Genomic DNA, 15,478 nt, shown 5'->3' on the forward strand with positions numbered 1-15,478 from the left:
ATATGTGAATTATTAATATTCTTCATTTGAAATAGTAACGTTTAATAGACTTGATTTATGTATGCAAATTTATGCAGGTGCACCGCGACGACGTTCGGTTTAATTTATTCAGTACTCGCTGAAACAGGGATCGGTGAATACGACGGAAGACATCGCGCGGGTTATCGACTGAGTCGCTGGACTAACACTGACGAGAAGAGGAGACTGTTCAACTGAGCGGCGAGAGATGTCCGTAGCGTTTAAGAACCATCGATCGGGGGATAATTTTAAATTTGTTCCGCTATTAATTAGGTAAATTGATTGTGTAACTTGTTATGAAAGTTTATGTGCAGTAAACAACGAGTTGTTATATTGCGCATTATTCAATATACCGTTCAATAAGTATGCATTTAGTGAGAGTGTGCCCGGAGTAAATTCTAAAATACATTTCTTCGAGTGTATATATTACAGACAGAAGTTAGCAGGTGAAACAAGCTTTAATTTCAGAAAGACCTCAAATCCAACATTACTTAACCGCTTTCAAACCTCTCACGTATCCGATATTTCAGCAAAAGTCACACGCTATTAAACCAGGCATACCGCATACGCTAAAAGTATTCCTACTCAGTGACAAATGAGACGACTCTTATAGATTCGTCGAAATAGGGCTACACAAATTTCGTAGACGCCACGCAATCCGCCCGAATATTTCCCCGAAACTGTCTCCTCCCGCGTAAACGAATCGATTCGCGCTACTTCTCCGATCCATTCCTTCCTCCTCCCTCGTGCAAAATATCTCCGTTCTTTTCCCTCGGTGGCACCGTTTGCGCGGGTGGAAATAACACGCGAATTAGTCATCGTTCCCATAAAGCACGGTGAAAAGCCCATAGCGTCGCGACGCAGACGCATAAATTTCCCCGGGGGGCGCGGAGGATACACCGACGACCACCTTCCGCCACGTGGTTCCGTGCAAAAATGCGATGCTCAACGATGGCCGCGAGCGACTTCTACGCAAACACACGAAACACGCGCCGTTTCCGACGATGCCCCCGGGATCTATAGGTCGTCGCCGACGACGACAACGACGACGTCCGCGTCGAGGCGTCAGCGCGCGGCCAAGCCGGCTCGGCGCCAAAATCAGCTCGCCAGTCGCGCTTTCCGGTCGGTGTTTTATAAATACTGCAGACACTCGAAGAGTGCAGCGAACACGGGAGCCGCTGTAAAATCAGAAATCTCGACGGGCACAGTTGCGGCTGCTTTGCACGACCCTATCGATTTATTCTCGCGTCGTTAGATAAACCGATTCCTCCCGTATGTACGCGGACTCGCGGCAGCGTGGGCCTCCTTAAAGTGTGCCGAGAGTGTGGTGACATTTTCGTGGATTAATTGTGGCCCGGGTTCGCAAGCGAATTCTCGGGACCAAGTGCCAGCGAATTGCGCGAGTGCGTGGACGAAAGTCGAGGCGGAAGATTCTGGTGAATTGTAGGTGGTCCGAGAGTTGTGATAAGGAAAGATGGACTGATACTTTTGGTGCCATTTGTTTCTGGGGGAGTAAGAGCATCGCACTGCGAAGATTCTTCATATCTTTCGGTATGAGCTGATATAGACCTGTTACAGTATTTGAATTTTTGTATTCGATTTAGGAATTCTAGGCAAGATCTTCAGGATCGTGTTACCTACTTCTTTTGGCCATATGGTTAAAGTTATTTTTATTCGACTAGATCGATCAGTGAAGGTTTCCTCAATCCACTGATTTTAAGGTATTCTATTTATTACGCAGTTAATTCAATGCTTCTTTACACAATTAGACCAATAGTTCAGCATTTTTCTGTTACGTTACGCACGTTTTTTGGACCTGCCGTCACGTTTCGAGATGGATCGGGTGGAGAAAATTTTTAGAGAAAGCAGAGGAATGTTCGATGAATACGCGGGCGATATAGACATCGTAATTTGGCGAATGAAGAGGTTTGTGTGCACCGGGCGAGATTTGTAGCGTTTCCGTTTGCTCATCTTGCGCAACAATTATCGCGGATCGAAAATACGAGCTTAAGCTCTGTAGAAAAGAAAATAGCCTCGGCGAGGAATTACCTAGAAACAATTTATTTCAAGTACTAACGCGCTGCTATGATTTATGACCAGGAATCTATAACGCTATTCTGGTCCACGACACGCGCACTCCAGAATAGCCATCTTTTCAGAATACTCGAGACACACTGTGCCATTCCTTGACTAATTAACAATTCCTCCTACTTAAGGAGGGAGCCTGGTTTAGAACGCGATGATTTTTAAGAATTATTTTCTCAACAAATATAAAAGGCGAGTCTTTCCAAAACTTTAAGAGTGTTTTACTGTATATATTCAGGCAACAAGAAAACGTTTTTTATTCAAGAATAATTCATTTAATATTGTTTTATTGCGTATCCAATTTTTGCCTGAAATAAGAAAGCCGAAGTTTTTCTTAATTGACATGAACTGTATCGTGGATGTATTAAAAAAATAAGAAAAAATTGACTAGGTTTTATGGAAAAAAATGGTTGAAGTTAATTGCTGCATAAATGTTTTTCATTCATCGACGATGGTTGGTCAGTATGTAACTAAAAAGCGGCGGGTGAAATCAATCGGTCAAATAAATTTTTCTCTATCCTATACGCAAGTTTAGAAAATGTGGTTTCGAGAAAACCGCGTTTAAAGTTTTCGACCGTACCTATACATATCTGCGCGACACGCATCTGTTAAGTCAGCTGTATCTATGAAGCTACCTTCGAATTTCTGTCTGTAACTTTGGGAATATGTACATCCTCCATGAGTATTACTATCGATTCGTTTCAGCGTCCTAAACCAGGTTCACCCCTTAAACAGCGTTGAAAGCCACTAAAAAGTAACAGTTGAATTTACTCAGAAGTATGCATCTACCCACGAAAAACACCTAACACCACTTTTCACTTTCTGCACTACAGTTTATTTTTCTTATTTCCCACCCCTCGCGTTCCTCGGCACTATTTTCTCCAATCGCATCGATACATTTTTCCACGCGTGCACCCTCCTGAAACATTCACATGGCGAAATCGTGTTTCCCATTTAAAAGTAGCTGAACGCGGGCCTGTAACGCGATACGCGCGTACGAAGTATCTCTTTCCGTCAAGACGAAGTAACACCCCGGCCCAGCGAGGCGTCATTCACGGAACTTTTTCTCCCTTCATTCATGGAATGCCCGTGCCATTTTCGCAGCGCTTACGAGCCTTGCAAGTCCATGAAAACGCGTCGTTGCCCTGCACGCGCACAAAGGGCGCATTATCTGAAACTTACGCCTTCGCTTTGTGGAACCGCGCGCACGTGATCGCGGTTTAAGTGACTTTCGACAAACTTCCCGCCGCTCCTCGCCGCGTTCCTCTTTCCTCTACCCCGGCCGATGCTTTAATTCGCAACGGGAGCCCCGGCGCGGCGCTCCCATTCTCAACGCTCTAAACTTCTCCTACCAAAGGAAAAGTACTGTAACTCTCCGCGGAATTTCACACTCGCGAAACCCCCTCGAGCAAAATTACAAATTACAATGTCTGAAGATCCTAATTCTGTTCGCTTGCAGTGTCTACTCAGGGAATTAAGTCTCGCAGGTATACTGGTTCTAGGAGCGGCGTTAATCGAAGCGCTAAATCGTTACGAAGACTCGATGACAATGCGGGCCGTGAAACTACGTCGCCGACGGCTCGCCGCGAAATGACAGACCGTGAGGACCGCGATCTCTTCGTCAACCACACCGAATCGTTAAACGCGTTTCCAACTTTTGGCTTCCGCTCGAGCCTGTGGCGCACGATCGACGACCGCCCGTCAGAATGAGCTTAATGAAGAAGGCCATCGGCGGCTCCATTCACAGGATACGAGAGTTCGAGCTCGAGAAGGTAACTGAATCGCCAACCGAACCTCCCCCGCGATACTTCTACCGCTCCTTTCCTTCCTCGTCGATCTCTCGGTGCCTCGAGTGGCCGGCTGGTAATAGAATTTTTCCAGGGGCGATAATTAATATGCTGAACGAAATTGGGTAGATCGTGGATGAGACGATTAATCGACTGACCCATTTCGTGGACTGGTCTGATCAAAAGCTTAACCGTGAATTTCCAAGAGGAATTAGATTCCACAGTAAAAATAAACCTCGAATTTGAAATATCAAAAAAATTCAGAGAAGAGTTCCATAGTTTAGGTTTTCCTATACGCGACTAGACGCAACGCGAAGAATTTCAAAGTCGATTTTCTGGAAAATCAAGCGCAATGTAAAAAGAAAAGTTACTGTTCGAACTTTGAAATTCTTCACGTTTCGTTCAGTCGCTTATAGGAAAACCTACCCTTGCGGTTCTTTGGCGAATTGAATTTAGAGGCAGAAAATTACAAACAGTCCTGACTGCTGGTTCCCCTGCGCCGTGTCGGCCGATGAATCACGAGCAGAATGTTGAAAATTCGATGAATCTTCGAAGCGAGCCCAATGATCCAGCCGCCGTAAAATTGTCTCCTAAGCGATCGTCTTTGCTGAACGATGGACGTTTAAATTACCCGTGGACGGGCGGATAACGTAGTGGTAATTCGCAGCCGAGTTTCCAGCCACGAGCCGTCGCGATCCAGAAATAGTGGCCGCGTGTACAACATTTACATCTAAGCGGAGCAAGCCGGGCGATCTCCTCCCGCCTGGCACTAAACCAACTTTCCCTCGATCCTCGGTTTATGACAATAAGCGACGCGGTTGTAACCTTTAACACTCCGGCAAGTCGCACGGGGTGGCTGCTCGCGGTGCAGCCGTTGTTCCAAAGGACAAGCGGTGAATCGTGATCCTCCCGCGTGTTTCGAAAGACTTCGGAAAATCGGGAACACCGTCGGCGCTCTATCGGCTCTCGGACGCCGTTCGCCGCTTCGCTCCGCGGTGGAGGGAGACTTTGACGTGACAGAAATGTGTCACGATGAACGGGACACTTTGTTCTCCTTCTGCGCTCTGAAATATTCACCGTGGAGACTGGACTCCGAGGCAACGCCAATATCACGCCGCTGCCCGAGCACTTTGCAGTACCTACAAACCGAAGTGAATCCAATTTAGGAAGTTGCTCCTGCCCCGCTAACAAGTCCGAGCATCCACTAATTAGCATTACCGTCAAGCCCACTCGCGGAGTCTCCAACAATTTCGAATGCAAGCACCGAGCTCGACGAGTCCACCGCGCCGAGCTCTCCTTCGCCAATGAAACAAGGCACTTCCACTTGTAGCGAGTATCGGCGAGTCTGCAACAGATCTCACCCTCGATAATTCACAGCCCCGTCGCATGTCCACTGTCAAACACTCTGCTAGTCTAAAAGCAGGCCACCGCTTCTTTGAGGCGCGCGGGGCGTGTCGACGACGGGTCGCGGTTGCAGCGCTAAATTATGCATCGACTCCGCGAATCCGACTTCCGGATACCCTTGCAGCCAGAGCCACCCCCGATCGTCCTCCGTTATCCGTCGATCTCGCGGCGCGATCGAAACGTGCCCGACGAACGAACCGTGTCGCGAGTCGAATTAAAAATAGATTGCCGAGGCGTCGTGCTCCTCCACGTTGCTAGCCACGGAGCCGACCTCCGCGCGCCAGCCAAATCCAGTCGAGGGATGCGATGCAGCTGTTCCGTCGCCGCTCGCGTCCACGTCCCGTCGCGACCCGCGAGCCCGTGGCCACAGCTGAGCCGGACTTTCTTCTGGAACAGGTGAACCTGATCGACGAGTTCGATATCCTGCAGATAGTCGGCGAAGGATGGTTCGGCAAGATCCTGCTGACAGAGCATCGCAGCACCCAGACCGAGATGGTCCTGAAGGCGCTGCCCAAGGCGTACACGGGCATCACGGACTTCTTTCGCGAGTTCCATTACGGGCTGCACCTGGCAGCGCACAGGAACATCATCACCACCTACGACGTGGCTTTCGAGACTGCGGGCTTCTATGTCTTCAGCCAGGAGTACGCTCCGCTCGGTGAGTTCAGAGGAATTTAGGGAATCTTTACGGCTGCTTCGGGATGCTAGCTTGTTGGATGTCTGTCGGTTGTTATAAGGGTAGATTTTATACTGGGATCTTGATATTTAGCCGCTCCACTCCCGAACCACTCGGCGACGGATAAAAAAACACTGGCGCGTTTATACGCTGGATTGATTTATCGCGTGTCGCTTTGAGTCTGGACCGCTTGCCCCAATTAAGAGGCAGCTAAAATTACGCTCGGTGCTTTCTCGAACGCTTCACGCTTGACATTAACCCTGCGACACCGCTTTGTTCTTGAACGGCGGCCGTAGGAACATCAGTGAAATCAAACGGAAAGTGAATATTGTAATAGGACGTGCGAACTGTATGAAATATTGATTACGGTAGCGTGGAAAGTTGGGTGTTTCGCAGGAACTTTTGCTTTGGTGTTGAAGTAGAGTAAATAGTACCGGAGTACCTGCTAATAGCGCAGTTCTCCATCTCGCTCGGATTAGGTGTTTCTGTTAACACATCCAAGGCAATTCCTGCCGCAATTACTTCCCTAATTTATGCTTCAACTTTCAGGAGATCTGACGTCCAACGTGACAGAGACAGGCTTGGGCGAATTGCACGCGAAGAGGGTCGCCAGGCAGCTGGCCGCGGCGGTGCATCACATTCACAGCCGCGAATTGGTGCACCGCGACATCAAGCTGGACAACATCCTCGTGTTCCGGAGCGACTTCTCGCGGATCAAGCTCTGCGACTTCGGCGAGACCAGGCGGATGAACACCGTGGTGCGGCGGCACAACGAATGGCTGCCATACTCGCCGCCCGAGGTATTGCAGATCGACACTGACGAGACGTACAAGTAATTATACGCTTGACCATTACCAGCAATTACCGCGTCCCCGAGATCCCCCTGCGCGCTCGGAACTTTGGCTAGAATCATTGAGCGCTCGAGATCGCGAGGCATCGATTTAACCACAAGTTTGGGCGATCAGTGGCCCAAGATGGAAGTTTAAATCTGTGCTTTCACGATTCACCGAGAGCGAGGGAAGCAGAAAGTGTAGTAAATTACAGAAAGTAAACGATCAGAGCCGTGGTTCGCGCGAGCATGAATGAGAAAGAGCGTGCGCGCGCGCTTGATACCTATTTAGAATATTACGTTCGACATTTTTCAGAGCACTCACGTCGCACGACGTCTGGCAATTCGGCATTGTCCTATTTGTCTGTCTGACCGGATGCTTGCCGTGGCAGAAGGCGGCGTTGGACGATCCACGGTATACCAGATATCAAAACTGGCACAACGCGACGCTGAACATAGCCAAGAAACCGAAATTATTTCAGCTGATCAGCTCGCGGGCGCAGAGGTCAGTTTCTTCCTCGAGCAGGCGCCAGCGGTGCACCGTATTTCCACGAACTCTCTTGACTTTTCTGAAAAGCACAGCTCTCTGAATGGTCCATTCCCACATGGAAGCGGAGGAAGTTAATAACAGGGGGAGGGTTTCGGGATTGATTCGAACGCGTTCAAATAATCAAGAGGGTTCGTAGACGATTATAGACTGCGCTCTCAGGGGGTTACTCTTTTAGCTGTGGTTTATTTTCGAAATAAGCATGAGGACGATGACGGACGCTACACCTAACTCCGTGTTGAATAGTCTGATGTCTCAATGAGGATGGAATTATTAAATGCGAGAAATAGAGGGACCTGCTGTAGTATAATCGGCAGTGCCGTATGTAGTAGCATTTCTGGTTGACTAATAGTATCCAACAGTTTCGAATTAGTTGGCATATAATTAGTGTTTTTCCCTATACATTCCCAAAATATGGCCCGCAGCAAACAAGTTATGACAGTTTGCCTACGAATACCTATTCAATGTTGATTAATTAAGAAAAAAGTTACAACGATGATACTACATTGGGCCAACCGAAGTAGGCCAACATTTAATTGTTGTGTTAGCTTTGCTACACCCAAAAACCTGTTATTATATTCCAAGTTGAGTGTTTTCTTTTCTTATTTACAAATAAGTAATTATTTACATTGCAGTTTGTTAATGTCGGTTCAGGAACACTTCTAATCGTTGGTCAACCGATAACGCGTTAATGGCCCCTTAAAAATGCCAACAAATAATTTCTTCAACAAAAAAATATGATTTTATGCAAATACTATTTTTTCTGTCATGTATACAGGGTGTCCCAGCACATTTGCCACCTCGGCATTTTCCTTAAATCCGCCACTGATAATCTAGGCGCCACTAGAACCATCCAGGTTACTTTAGTTAAAATCATTCTAGAGTCTACCATCGGTTCCTTGATAGCCCCATTAATTAAACACCGTCTGCAACGCTACCTTCCCCAAAATGTAGCGATTTTATCAGCGTCCCGTCGGTCCGAAGCTAATTTCCGGTCTCCTTAACGATACTGCTCGCTGTTCCTCAGGATGTTCAAGCGACTGCTGGACCCTAAGGCAGAGAAGCGGCCCGCCAGCGTCTTGGAGGTAAACAAATACGTGGAGGACAGGTGGCTGGCGAAGCTGGGCGCCGAGAAGGCCTTGAACGGTAACAATCGATCGAAATTAAAGGCTACGTGGCCCCCCTCTCGTGCCTGCTCCATTGATTCAACGTTTGCACAGGTGGCGCCGACGAGAGGGACGAACTTTGCCCTTCGATGTACAGCTTCCACAGCTCCCTCGAGGAGAAGAATCAACTGCTCCACACCCTGACCACGTACGGGATCGAGACGACGGTGGACAGAGCGAAGAAGAAGGACCGCATTCGGGAATGGATCCAAGCCAGCGCGATTGCCGAGGAGTACGAGGAAGATGAGTCCGACTTGAACGAGGACATCCGCATTCTTGAGGACGAGGACGAGGAGCCAGCCTCTATGAAGGGCAGACACTTCCCCGAGACGCGCCCCGTCGTCAAGACAAGCGAGCATAAAAGGCACAAGAGTAGAACACACGGATCGGCGACCAGAAGGCGACAGTCCGTCAAGCCTACGGAACGAAAAATCCCATTCGCGCCACAAGTGGCCGAGGAGAGAGAGACAATCGCGCGGTTCGCCAGCTTCCCCAACGGCGATCCGAGCCTGGCGATCTCAAAGAACGGGACCAACGGCAGCCTGGTGCCCCCGATGACGCTACAAAAGCAAGACTCCACCTTGGACGAGAGCAGATCGATCGGCAACGTGAATGGCCACGTCGTAAATAATTCTCCATCCAGCAGTCTGAACGTTTCCCGTGACAGCTCGCTACCCACGACCAGCGGTGGCTTCAGTCCCAATCCACCAGCCTCGGAGGAGGCTCCCGCGAGCTCCGCGGCTCAAGACCGGACGATGGTAACGCACGGTGACGTCGAGGGGGATCGAAGTTCGGCGAGGAGCCCGCAGATCCCGGCGAGGAGGCATCGCTCGCAAACTGCCCCGTTTCCGGCCCCGACGTCGCCTGTGCTGAACGGAAGCCGGGCGGAATCGACGAGGAGGAGCCAGTCGGCCACAGCGCTGCCGACCACGCAGACCGACAGGTCGGCGTTGCCTACGGGCCGGCAGGAGAGGTCCGCCCCGAGGGCCGAGAATCGATCCGCGACGCAATCAATGTCTCGAGTAGAAAATCAATCCGTGGTAATGCCGCCAGGGGTGGCTCGAGTGGAGAGTCAATCGAGTAACGCTTCGCCCGTGGCCCGAAACGAGAAGTCCACGGCCGGGCCGGCGCCACTCGCGAATCCGCTGACCATGTCGGTTGCCTCTCATCTGGTCCTGCAGAGCTTCAACGCGCTGCAAGGGATGAGCGTCGCCAGCGCCGGCGACGCGGTTAATCATCCCGGTACCGGCTTAGCGTCGAACCTGCACGTTAGCCCGAAGAACAGCCCATCCTCCACGCCGGCCAGGATCATCACCCCGAAGAACAGCCCCACTACAACCCCGGCGAGAACGTCGACGCCGCCGAGGCCCAAAATTGGCCACAGGGCTGAAGAGACGTTTGGCTACGGCAAGGATCCATTTGAACACTACGGTATCGCGCAGGGAGTGATCCTGAGGGCTGAGAACGTTCGACGGGGGTCGCTGGAAAGCGCTAGCCGATCCGTCAGCAATTGAGGATCGTTGTTGGCTTGAAGATTTGGACGATGGTGGATTGGAGGCTGACGTTGCATCATGTGCGACGTAGCTGCGTTCTCGCGCCCTAATTCAGGGTGTTCTTGCCCATGTTGCGATACGAGGTGTTCTTCCTTGGTTGAGGGTTGTTAATGTATCGCATCGTCGAGATTAATTGACACGAATTGGTCCGCAGAATTGGTAGAATTTTTGTAGCTGTATGGGGATTTATAAAATGGGCCCCGAGGACGCAGGGCGAACGATAAGTAACATGTCGCGCAGCGAGATAGAAAATGTTGCGCAATGTGCTACAGCTGATTACTATTTAAACAATCGAACGAGCTACGATGCGAGCACAGTCTGACACCTCGCCGCGTGTTTACTGATTCTACGGGAAAGCTTGCGGACAGTGCGAGCGCTAGAAAGTAAAAGAAGAACAGCGGAATGACGTTTCGACGAGAAAATGCGAAGTTGCAGAGGATGTTACGTAACTAGACGAAGGATCTATACGGAAACCGACCAAATCTGTCCTACGCTCACGCACACTAGCCCATCCGACTTTGTATTAAACGATATGACGCGACTGTACCGTTTAGAATGTTCCGTTTGTTGGACACGAGCCACGACGAGGCCCACTATAGTGATTCTTTTGTTCCTCCACGCCGATTCTTACGTTATTGTAGCTGGTACATAGAGCACGCTCCGTTGAACGATTTTCAGGTTTACCTTTCCAGTTATTGCCCCGTAACAGGATGCCGGTGCATCGCCGAAAGAAGACAGAAAGGTAACGGCAAGGCGGAGCCCGCGTCGCCGGGCTTTCGTCCCATTTTCAACCCTGTGTCGTGTATTTCAGGAATCCATTCGCGTGCCTGCGATCGTCGATCATCCAGCGACAAGCAAATGAAATTTGGCACGAACGCTCGGAGAATGGCGTGTCTACGTTCTTCTCGATCGCGGAGGACGATCGAGCTTCCGGCTCCTCGGGCACGCCCTCCAGCGATCAACCGACGATTAACCTTACTGATCGGGATATTCGATCGTAGCTACCCCCAGGACGGTATTAGCGTAATTGAAATGTAAATATTACATTGCACACCGAGCAGGGGCTCCCGTTCCTCGGGAGCAGTCCAAGGTGTGGCCGACGGAATGTCACGTGAATTAAATGAATTGTGATACTAGAGGACCCGTGGTATGGCTTTTCAGTCGCTCCCAATCGGACCTTCAACAAAAGCTAGCAATTTCTAGTTGAAAGACGATAATCTCAGTATGTAAATGTGAGACTTGAACAACTTGATCGCTGATGACTATCCTGTATTCCATGAATAAATGAAGATAGAAGGCGCGACGCGACGCGTCGAGGACAGTTATCGGACAGTTATTCGCGCCAGATTAATTCCATGTAGCAAATAATATTGTACTGTGTCGATTTCTGTGTTAAATTGCGGGGAACGATGAAAGCAGCGTTGGACAAACAAGGCAACAGCACAGTGCGGCAAAATTGGTAGAAAGAGAAAATTAAAATCGATAAAAACCAATGAAAACAGTAAAACTTTTTGAGAAAGCGTTAAAGGATTTAGTATGAGACTTATAAATTGTTTTTAAATCGTCCATATAGTTACCATATTATATTGGGTTTTTATGTGAGAAAGATTATGTTTTAGAATAATTATTTATAATTAAATATAGAGGGTGGCAAGAATCATGTATCGAGCCCTGGATGAAAGCAACGTCGATGTCGTCGCGTGTCAGGAAAAATTCTGAGTATTCCTGCTAGAATAATAGCGATTGGAGCTAATTAATTAAGAAGCATCGCCTAACATTTTATGTTGCTCGTACTGAAGACGCATGAAAGCAGTCGCTGAAGTGAACAGCTAGCCTGCTTTATTGATTCAACTGGCCACAATAAAAGTGCATCCATCGACTGCATACCTAATTGAAAGCGATCGCGTCCCGCGCACTCTAAAAGAGGACTTGTTCGCTGTTAAACGAAATCAGCGGAGCTAATAATACTTGGCCGATTAGCGGGACCCGTGGTCGATACGGTACCCCATAAATACCGCTCGTCCTCGCGAACTTTAATTGTCTCGCGGCGATAAGCATTTTTTAGTCGGTTGCCGTCGGTGTATCTCGTTGCCGCGTAATTAATTACGAATAAAAAGAGGGAAGAAGCGCAGCGATACGGCGGCTGAGGTTGGAAATGCTCGATATTCTCGACGCCGCTGCGTGTCCGTGATTCTCTGCCTAGTGATGGCCTCAAGACACATCGAATCGCAACGGACGTGCAACATATATCTCCGCTCGGCTCGAATGCCCTTCCACGCAAAGCCGTTCAACAGTTTTACCGCGTTTAAGAAAGAAACTGTCCCTAACGATATTCAAGGAGATTCCAATCTTCGTATCGCAGAATTTTCGAACCTAATGATTCAAACGACCGTCGGCGGCTCCCTCCCCTCGCTTCCGACGTCGTGCTCGGCGTCGACGTCGCCTCGACGACGTCGCCGCCGCAGGGACCCCGGAGGAGGGTCATGGGGGTACGTGTCTGGCGATATGGAAATAATTACCGGGCGGGGCGAGGCACGAATTAATTAAGAGATACGTAAGTAGCGTATATCGCGCACGAGATGCAATTACGTCGTCTTTGAATCCACGTTGGGCAGAGCCAACGCCTAGATATGTAATGAAGTACGAGCCACCGTTCCTCAACCCCTATGTCCGTCACCTATCACCGAAATCCATATCTACCGATATTCCCTCCTCGAACAAGTAAGCGCAACGATCTCAGCAATCGTTCAAAACCGTTCATACAGGAAGCCAGTGCGAGAGCGTCGAGTAAGCTTAATTGCACGCGGTTGAAATGAGCTCGCATGATTGATGGTTTCGTGGGTTGCCCTGGGTAGATGGATGAAGCTTCAAGGCTGCTGGATGCCGAAGACATTAGAGGTAGCCGCGCTGCAGAACGCGCTGCTGTAGGATTCTACGTATATGTATTATAAACGTCCCTGCTGCGGAGCACTGTAATGCGAAACTTTGAAGTGTTCGAACTCTGCAGCACAGTGTTCCGGCGTTTAAATCGCTTGCTTTGGAATCGTAGATGATCCACGTGGGCCCGGAACGGCTACCCAATTCAGGACTTCAGGCCGTCACCTTCGCTGGGCAGCGCCAGCGGACCAAAGTGCGGATGAAAATTAATGAAACCACAATTGGCGTTAATGGCGTAGCACGGCCTCCCCTGCTCAGGTCCCAGCCAGGGAAGCTTCTGCATCCTCGTTACGGCACCGCGCGACGGCTTTCGGGGGCCCGGCCGGGTTTGTTTGAGCGCGTAGATCCGCGACACGATCCAGATGCGAATTCCCAGCATCCGATCGAACCGCTGGAACGGCGCTCTATTTATAATCGCCCTGGCCGCGCGTGTTTGCTCGCTGGTAACGCGCCTCGGATCGCTCCTGGGTCGATGTTAATTCACCGATTCCCGCGCTATCGCGCCGGGATCTTGTCTTTACGCGCTCGCCTCGGCCTTCACGTTCCGTGTAATTACGACGGCCGTACGAATGCGAGGCTAGCCGGAGGGGGGGAGGCGAATTATGGGAAACGCAACGCGCGCCTTGAAGGATGTTATCGTGACACGCGTAACTTATCAATGAGCATCGCGATTTATCGTCTCAAACGAGATACTCGGTCGCGGCTGGCGACTACCACCGTCCTTCTTGTCGGGTACAGGGCGCTTCGAGAATGGTGTTGCGGGAAGATTATACGTTCCCATTTCAAGGTTCTATCTGAGAATTTTTTTGTAAGGAAATTATATGGGTATGCAATCTTTTTAAAACCTTCAGGCTATGCAAAAACAGTTTTCTATAATTCCGATAACTCAAATTAGAATAAAGACTGTCCTCCATTTAAGATACAACATCCGGCTAGATAATAGTGAATATTAATAAGATAATGGTGAGTGTTTCAAGTTACATGTGCAATAAAATATAAAATATAATATTATGCTGGATCGAGGTCCATCCGTAACGTAATCTTATTAGAAACACAAAACTGTTTGGTTTTTTTACCAAATTTCGCCATTTCGATATTTTTATATCGAAAGCTGTTTTCACTTCTTGAAATAGGTACATAATATAGTCTGAAAGGTTCATAAAGAAGCCTTATTTCTACCACAGATTGCACCACATTTCCCCATTAAAAAGTAGCAACTCGAAAATTCAGATTTTAAGGAAACTTCGCGTGACTGTAGAGCATATTGCAGTAGGCAAGGAGCAATTTTTTCTGCGCATTGAGATTAGCCATTAATGTTACCGCGAGTTTTCGTTTTCTTAATATAACATTAATTTTCTTTTCGTAGTGTGATAAGGCATACAAAACTGAATAGTTATTATATTTAAAGTTTAATTCAATCTCGCGACGCTACAAAGTTATATTAAAAAAAAGAAGAAGAAACCGCGAGAAGGGAACTCCAATATCTTAATATATAAAGCACAAAGCTTCTATATGTTTGTGTGTTTGTCTGTCGCCTAAAAACTTTCCGCAGCTCATTATGCCTGACTAATTCAGACGAACGAGACCATTTTCACAAAAAGAACTAAAAGAATTGATTTTTTTCCGGGCAAAGTCGAGTGGGTAATAAAGCTAGTGCTTTATATTCACACGAAGCTTCATTATAGTCAGAATTTTCGAGGTAGAAAATTCCTTGTCAGAATGTAGGCTATCTTTTAATCTTAAGTGCTGCATAGGAAGCTACAAGATTGAACTCCTGATACAACCAACTCTAATAGATATCTTGGCATTCAGTAACGCGATAACTTCACTCATTGACACTCAAATTCCTTCCACCTAAACCACTCTGTAATTAAAACAGAAATAGCGTCGCAGCCTCAACTTCTCACTTCCATACTCATAAAACACAATTCCAAACGTTGGCGACGCCGCCTATGAACCGCCCTGTACGCGTCCCCCGCTAATTTGTCTTATTTATTTCTGTGTTATCCCCCTTGCTGTTGCCTCGCGCGTATGCGAAGGTGCGAACCCATTTCGCAGATTATATGCAAAAACGCAGTAGCATGACGAGCGGGAGAGGTGTTAATAAAATCGCAACACGGCAGACGGGGGATAGTGTTGCCCCGGAGCCACGAACACCTGTAGGAATTGCGGCGATTTTCGAAAAGAAGCATGCGTGCCTGCTCGCCGGCCGTGTTCGTGCTGCTGGTTAATTAACTCGCAATCCGGTAATTGGCCGCGATAATAAGTCGTAGTTCTGGCACGCGGGGTCAGCGGCACGCGGGTCATCGCCGGGGCTATCGTACCGTAACTCCGTTCACCGTGGTCGCCCGCAGGAAACACCGAGGCGACAAAAAGCTCCTCGGGACCAAGTCGCTTTAATCCTTTTCGGGGCGGCTGATCCTGGGGCGCGGCTGTTAGCCAGCAGGGGGAGACCAGGGGAAATCCAACGTGACCT

The 15,478-nt window shown here is 48.9% G+C and overlaps 1 protein-coding gene across 9 annotated transcripts; it reads left to right on the plus strand.

Moving 5' to 3' along the window:
* Positions 1–1,001: 1,001 nt before the first annotated feature.
* Positions 1,002–11,201, plus strand: LOC143377482 (uncharacterized). Of its 9 annotated transcripts, none has more exons than XM_076828746.1 (9): positions 1,002–1,739; positions 1,853–1,944; positions 3,563–3,875; positions 5,691–5,952; positions 6,520–6,802; positions 7,116–7,304; positions 8,374–8,492; positions 8,567–10,807; positions 10,877–11,201. In XM_076828746.1, exons 3-8 carry the CDS (start codon positions 3,810–3,812, stop codon positions 10,024–10,026), a joined length of 2,379 nt encoding a protein of 792 aa, XP_076684861.1. In that variant the 5' UTR covers positions 1,002–1,739; positions 1,853–1,944; positions 3,563–3,809; the 3' UTR covers positions 10,027–10,807; positions 10,877–11,201. The 9 variants fall into 9 exon arrangements, with proteins under 9 accessions (XP_076684861.1, XP_076684858.1, XP_076684863.1 ...); XM_076828743.1 differs by having other exon boundaries at positions 1,002–1,569; positions 1,701–1,944; XM_076828748.1 differs by lacking the exon at positions 1,853–1,944 and having other exon boundaries at positions 1,002–1,569; positions 1,701–1,739.
* Positions 11,202–15,478: the final 4,277 nt, after the last annotated feature.

Source organism: Andrena cerasifolii, chromosome 16 (assembly GCF_050908995.1).
Source record: "Andrena cerasifolii isolate SP2316 chromosome 16, iyAndCera1_principal, whole genome shotgun sequence".
Taxonomy (NCBI): domain Eukaryota; kingdom Metazoa; phylum Arthropoda; class Insecta; order Hymenoptera; family Andrenidae; genus Andrena; species Andrena cerasifolii.

What these genes read in the sequence shown, in the direction of transcription:
- LOC143377482 (XM_076828746.1), top strand. Translation starts at nt 3,810, where the DNA reads ATGAGCTTAATGAAGAAGGCCATCGGCGGCTCCATTCACAGGATACGA. An exon ending in GAGAGTTCGAGCTCGAGAAG is followed by an intron (nt 3,876 to 5,690) that starts GTAACTGAATCG and finishes CTTCTGGAACAG; the next exon opens with GTGAACCTGATCGACGAGTT. An exon ending in CGCCGAGAAGGCCTTGAACG is followed by an intron (nt 8,493 to 8,566) that starts GTAACAATCGAT and finishes ACGTTTGCACAG; the next exon opens with GTGGCGCCGACGAGAGGGAC.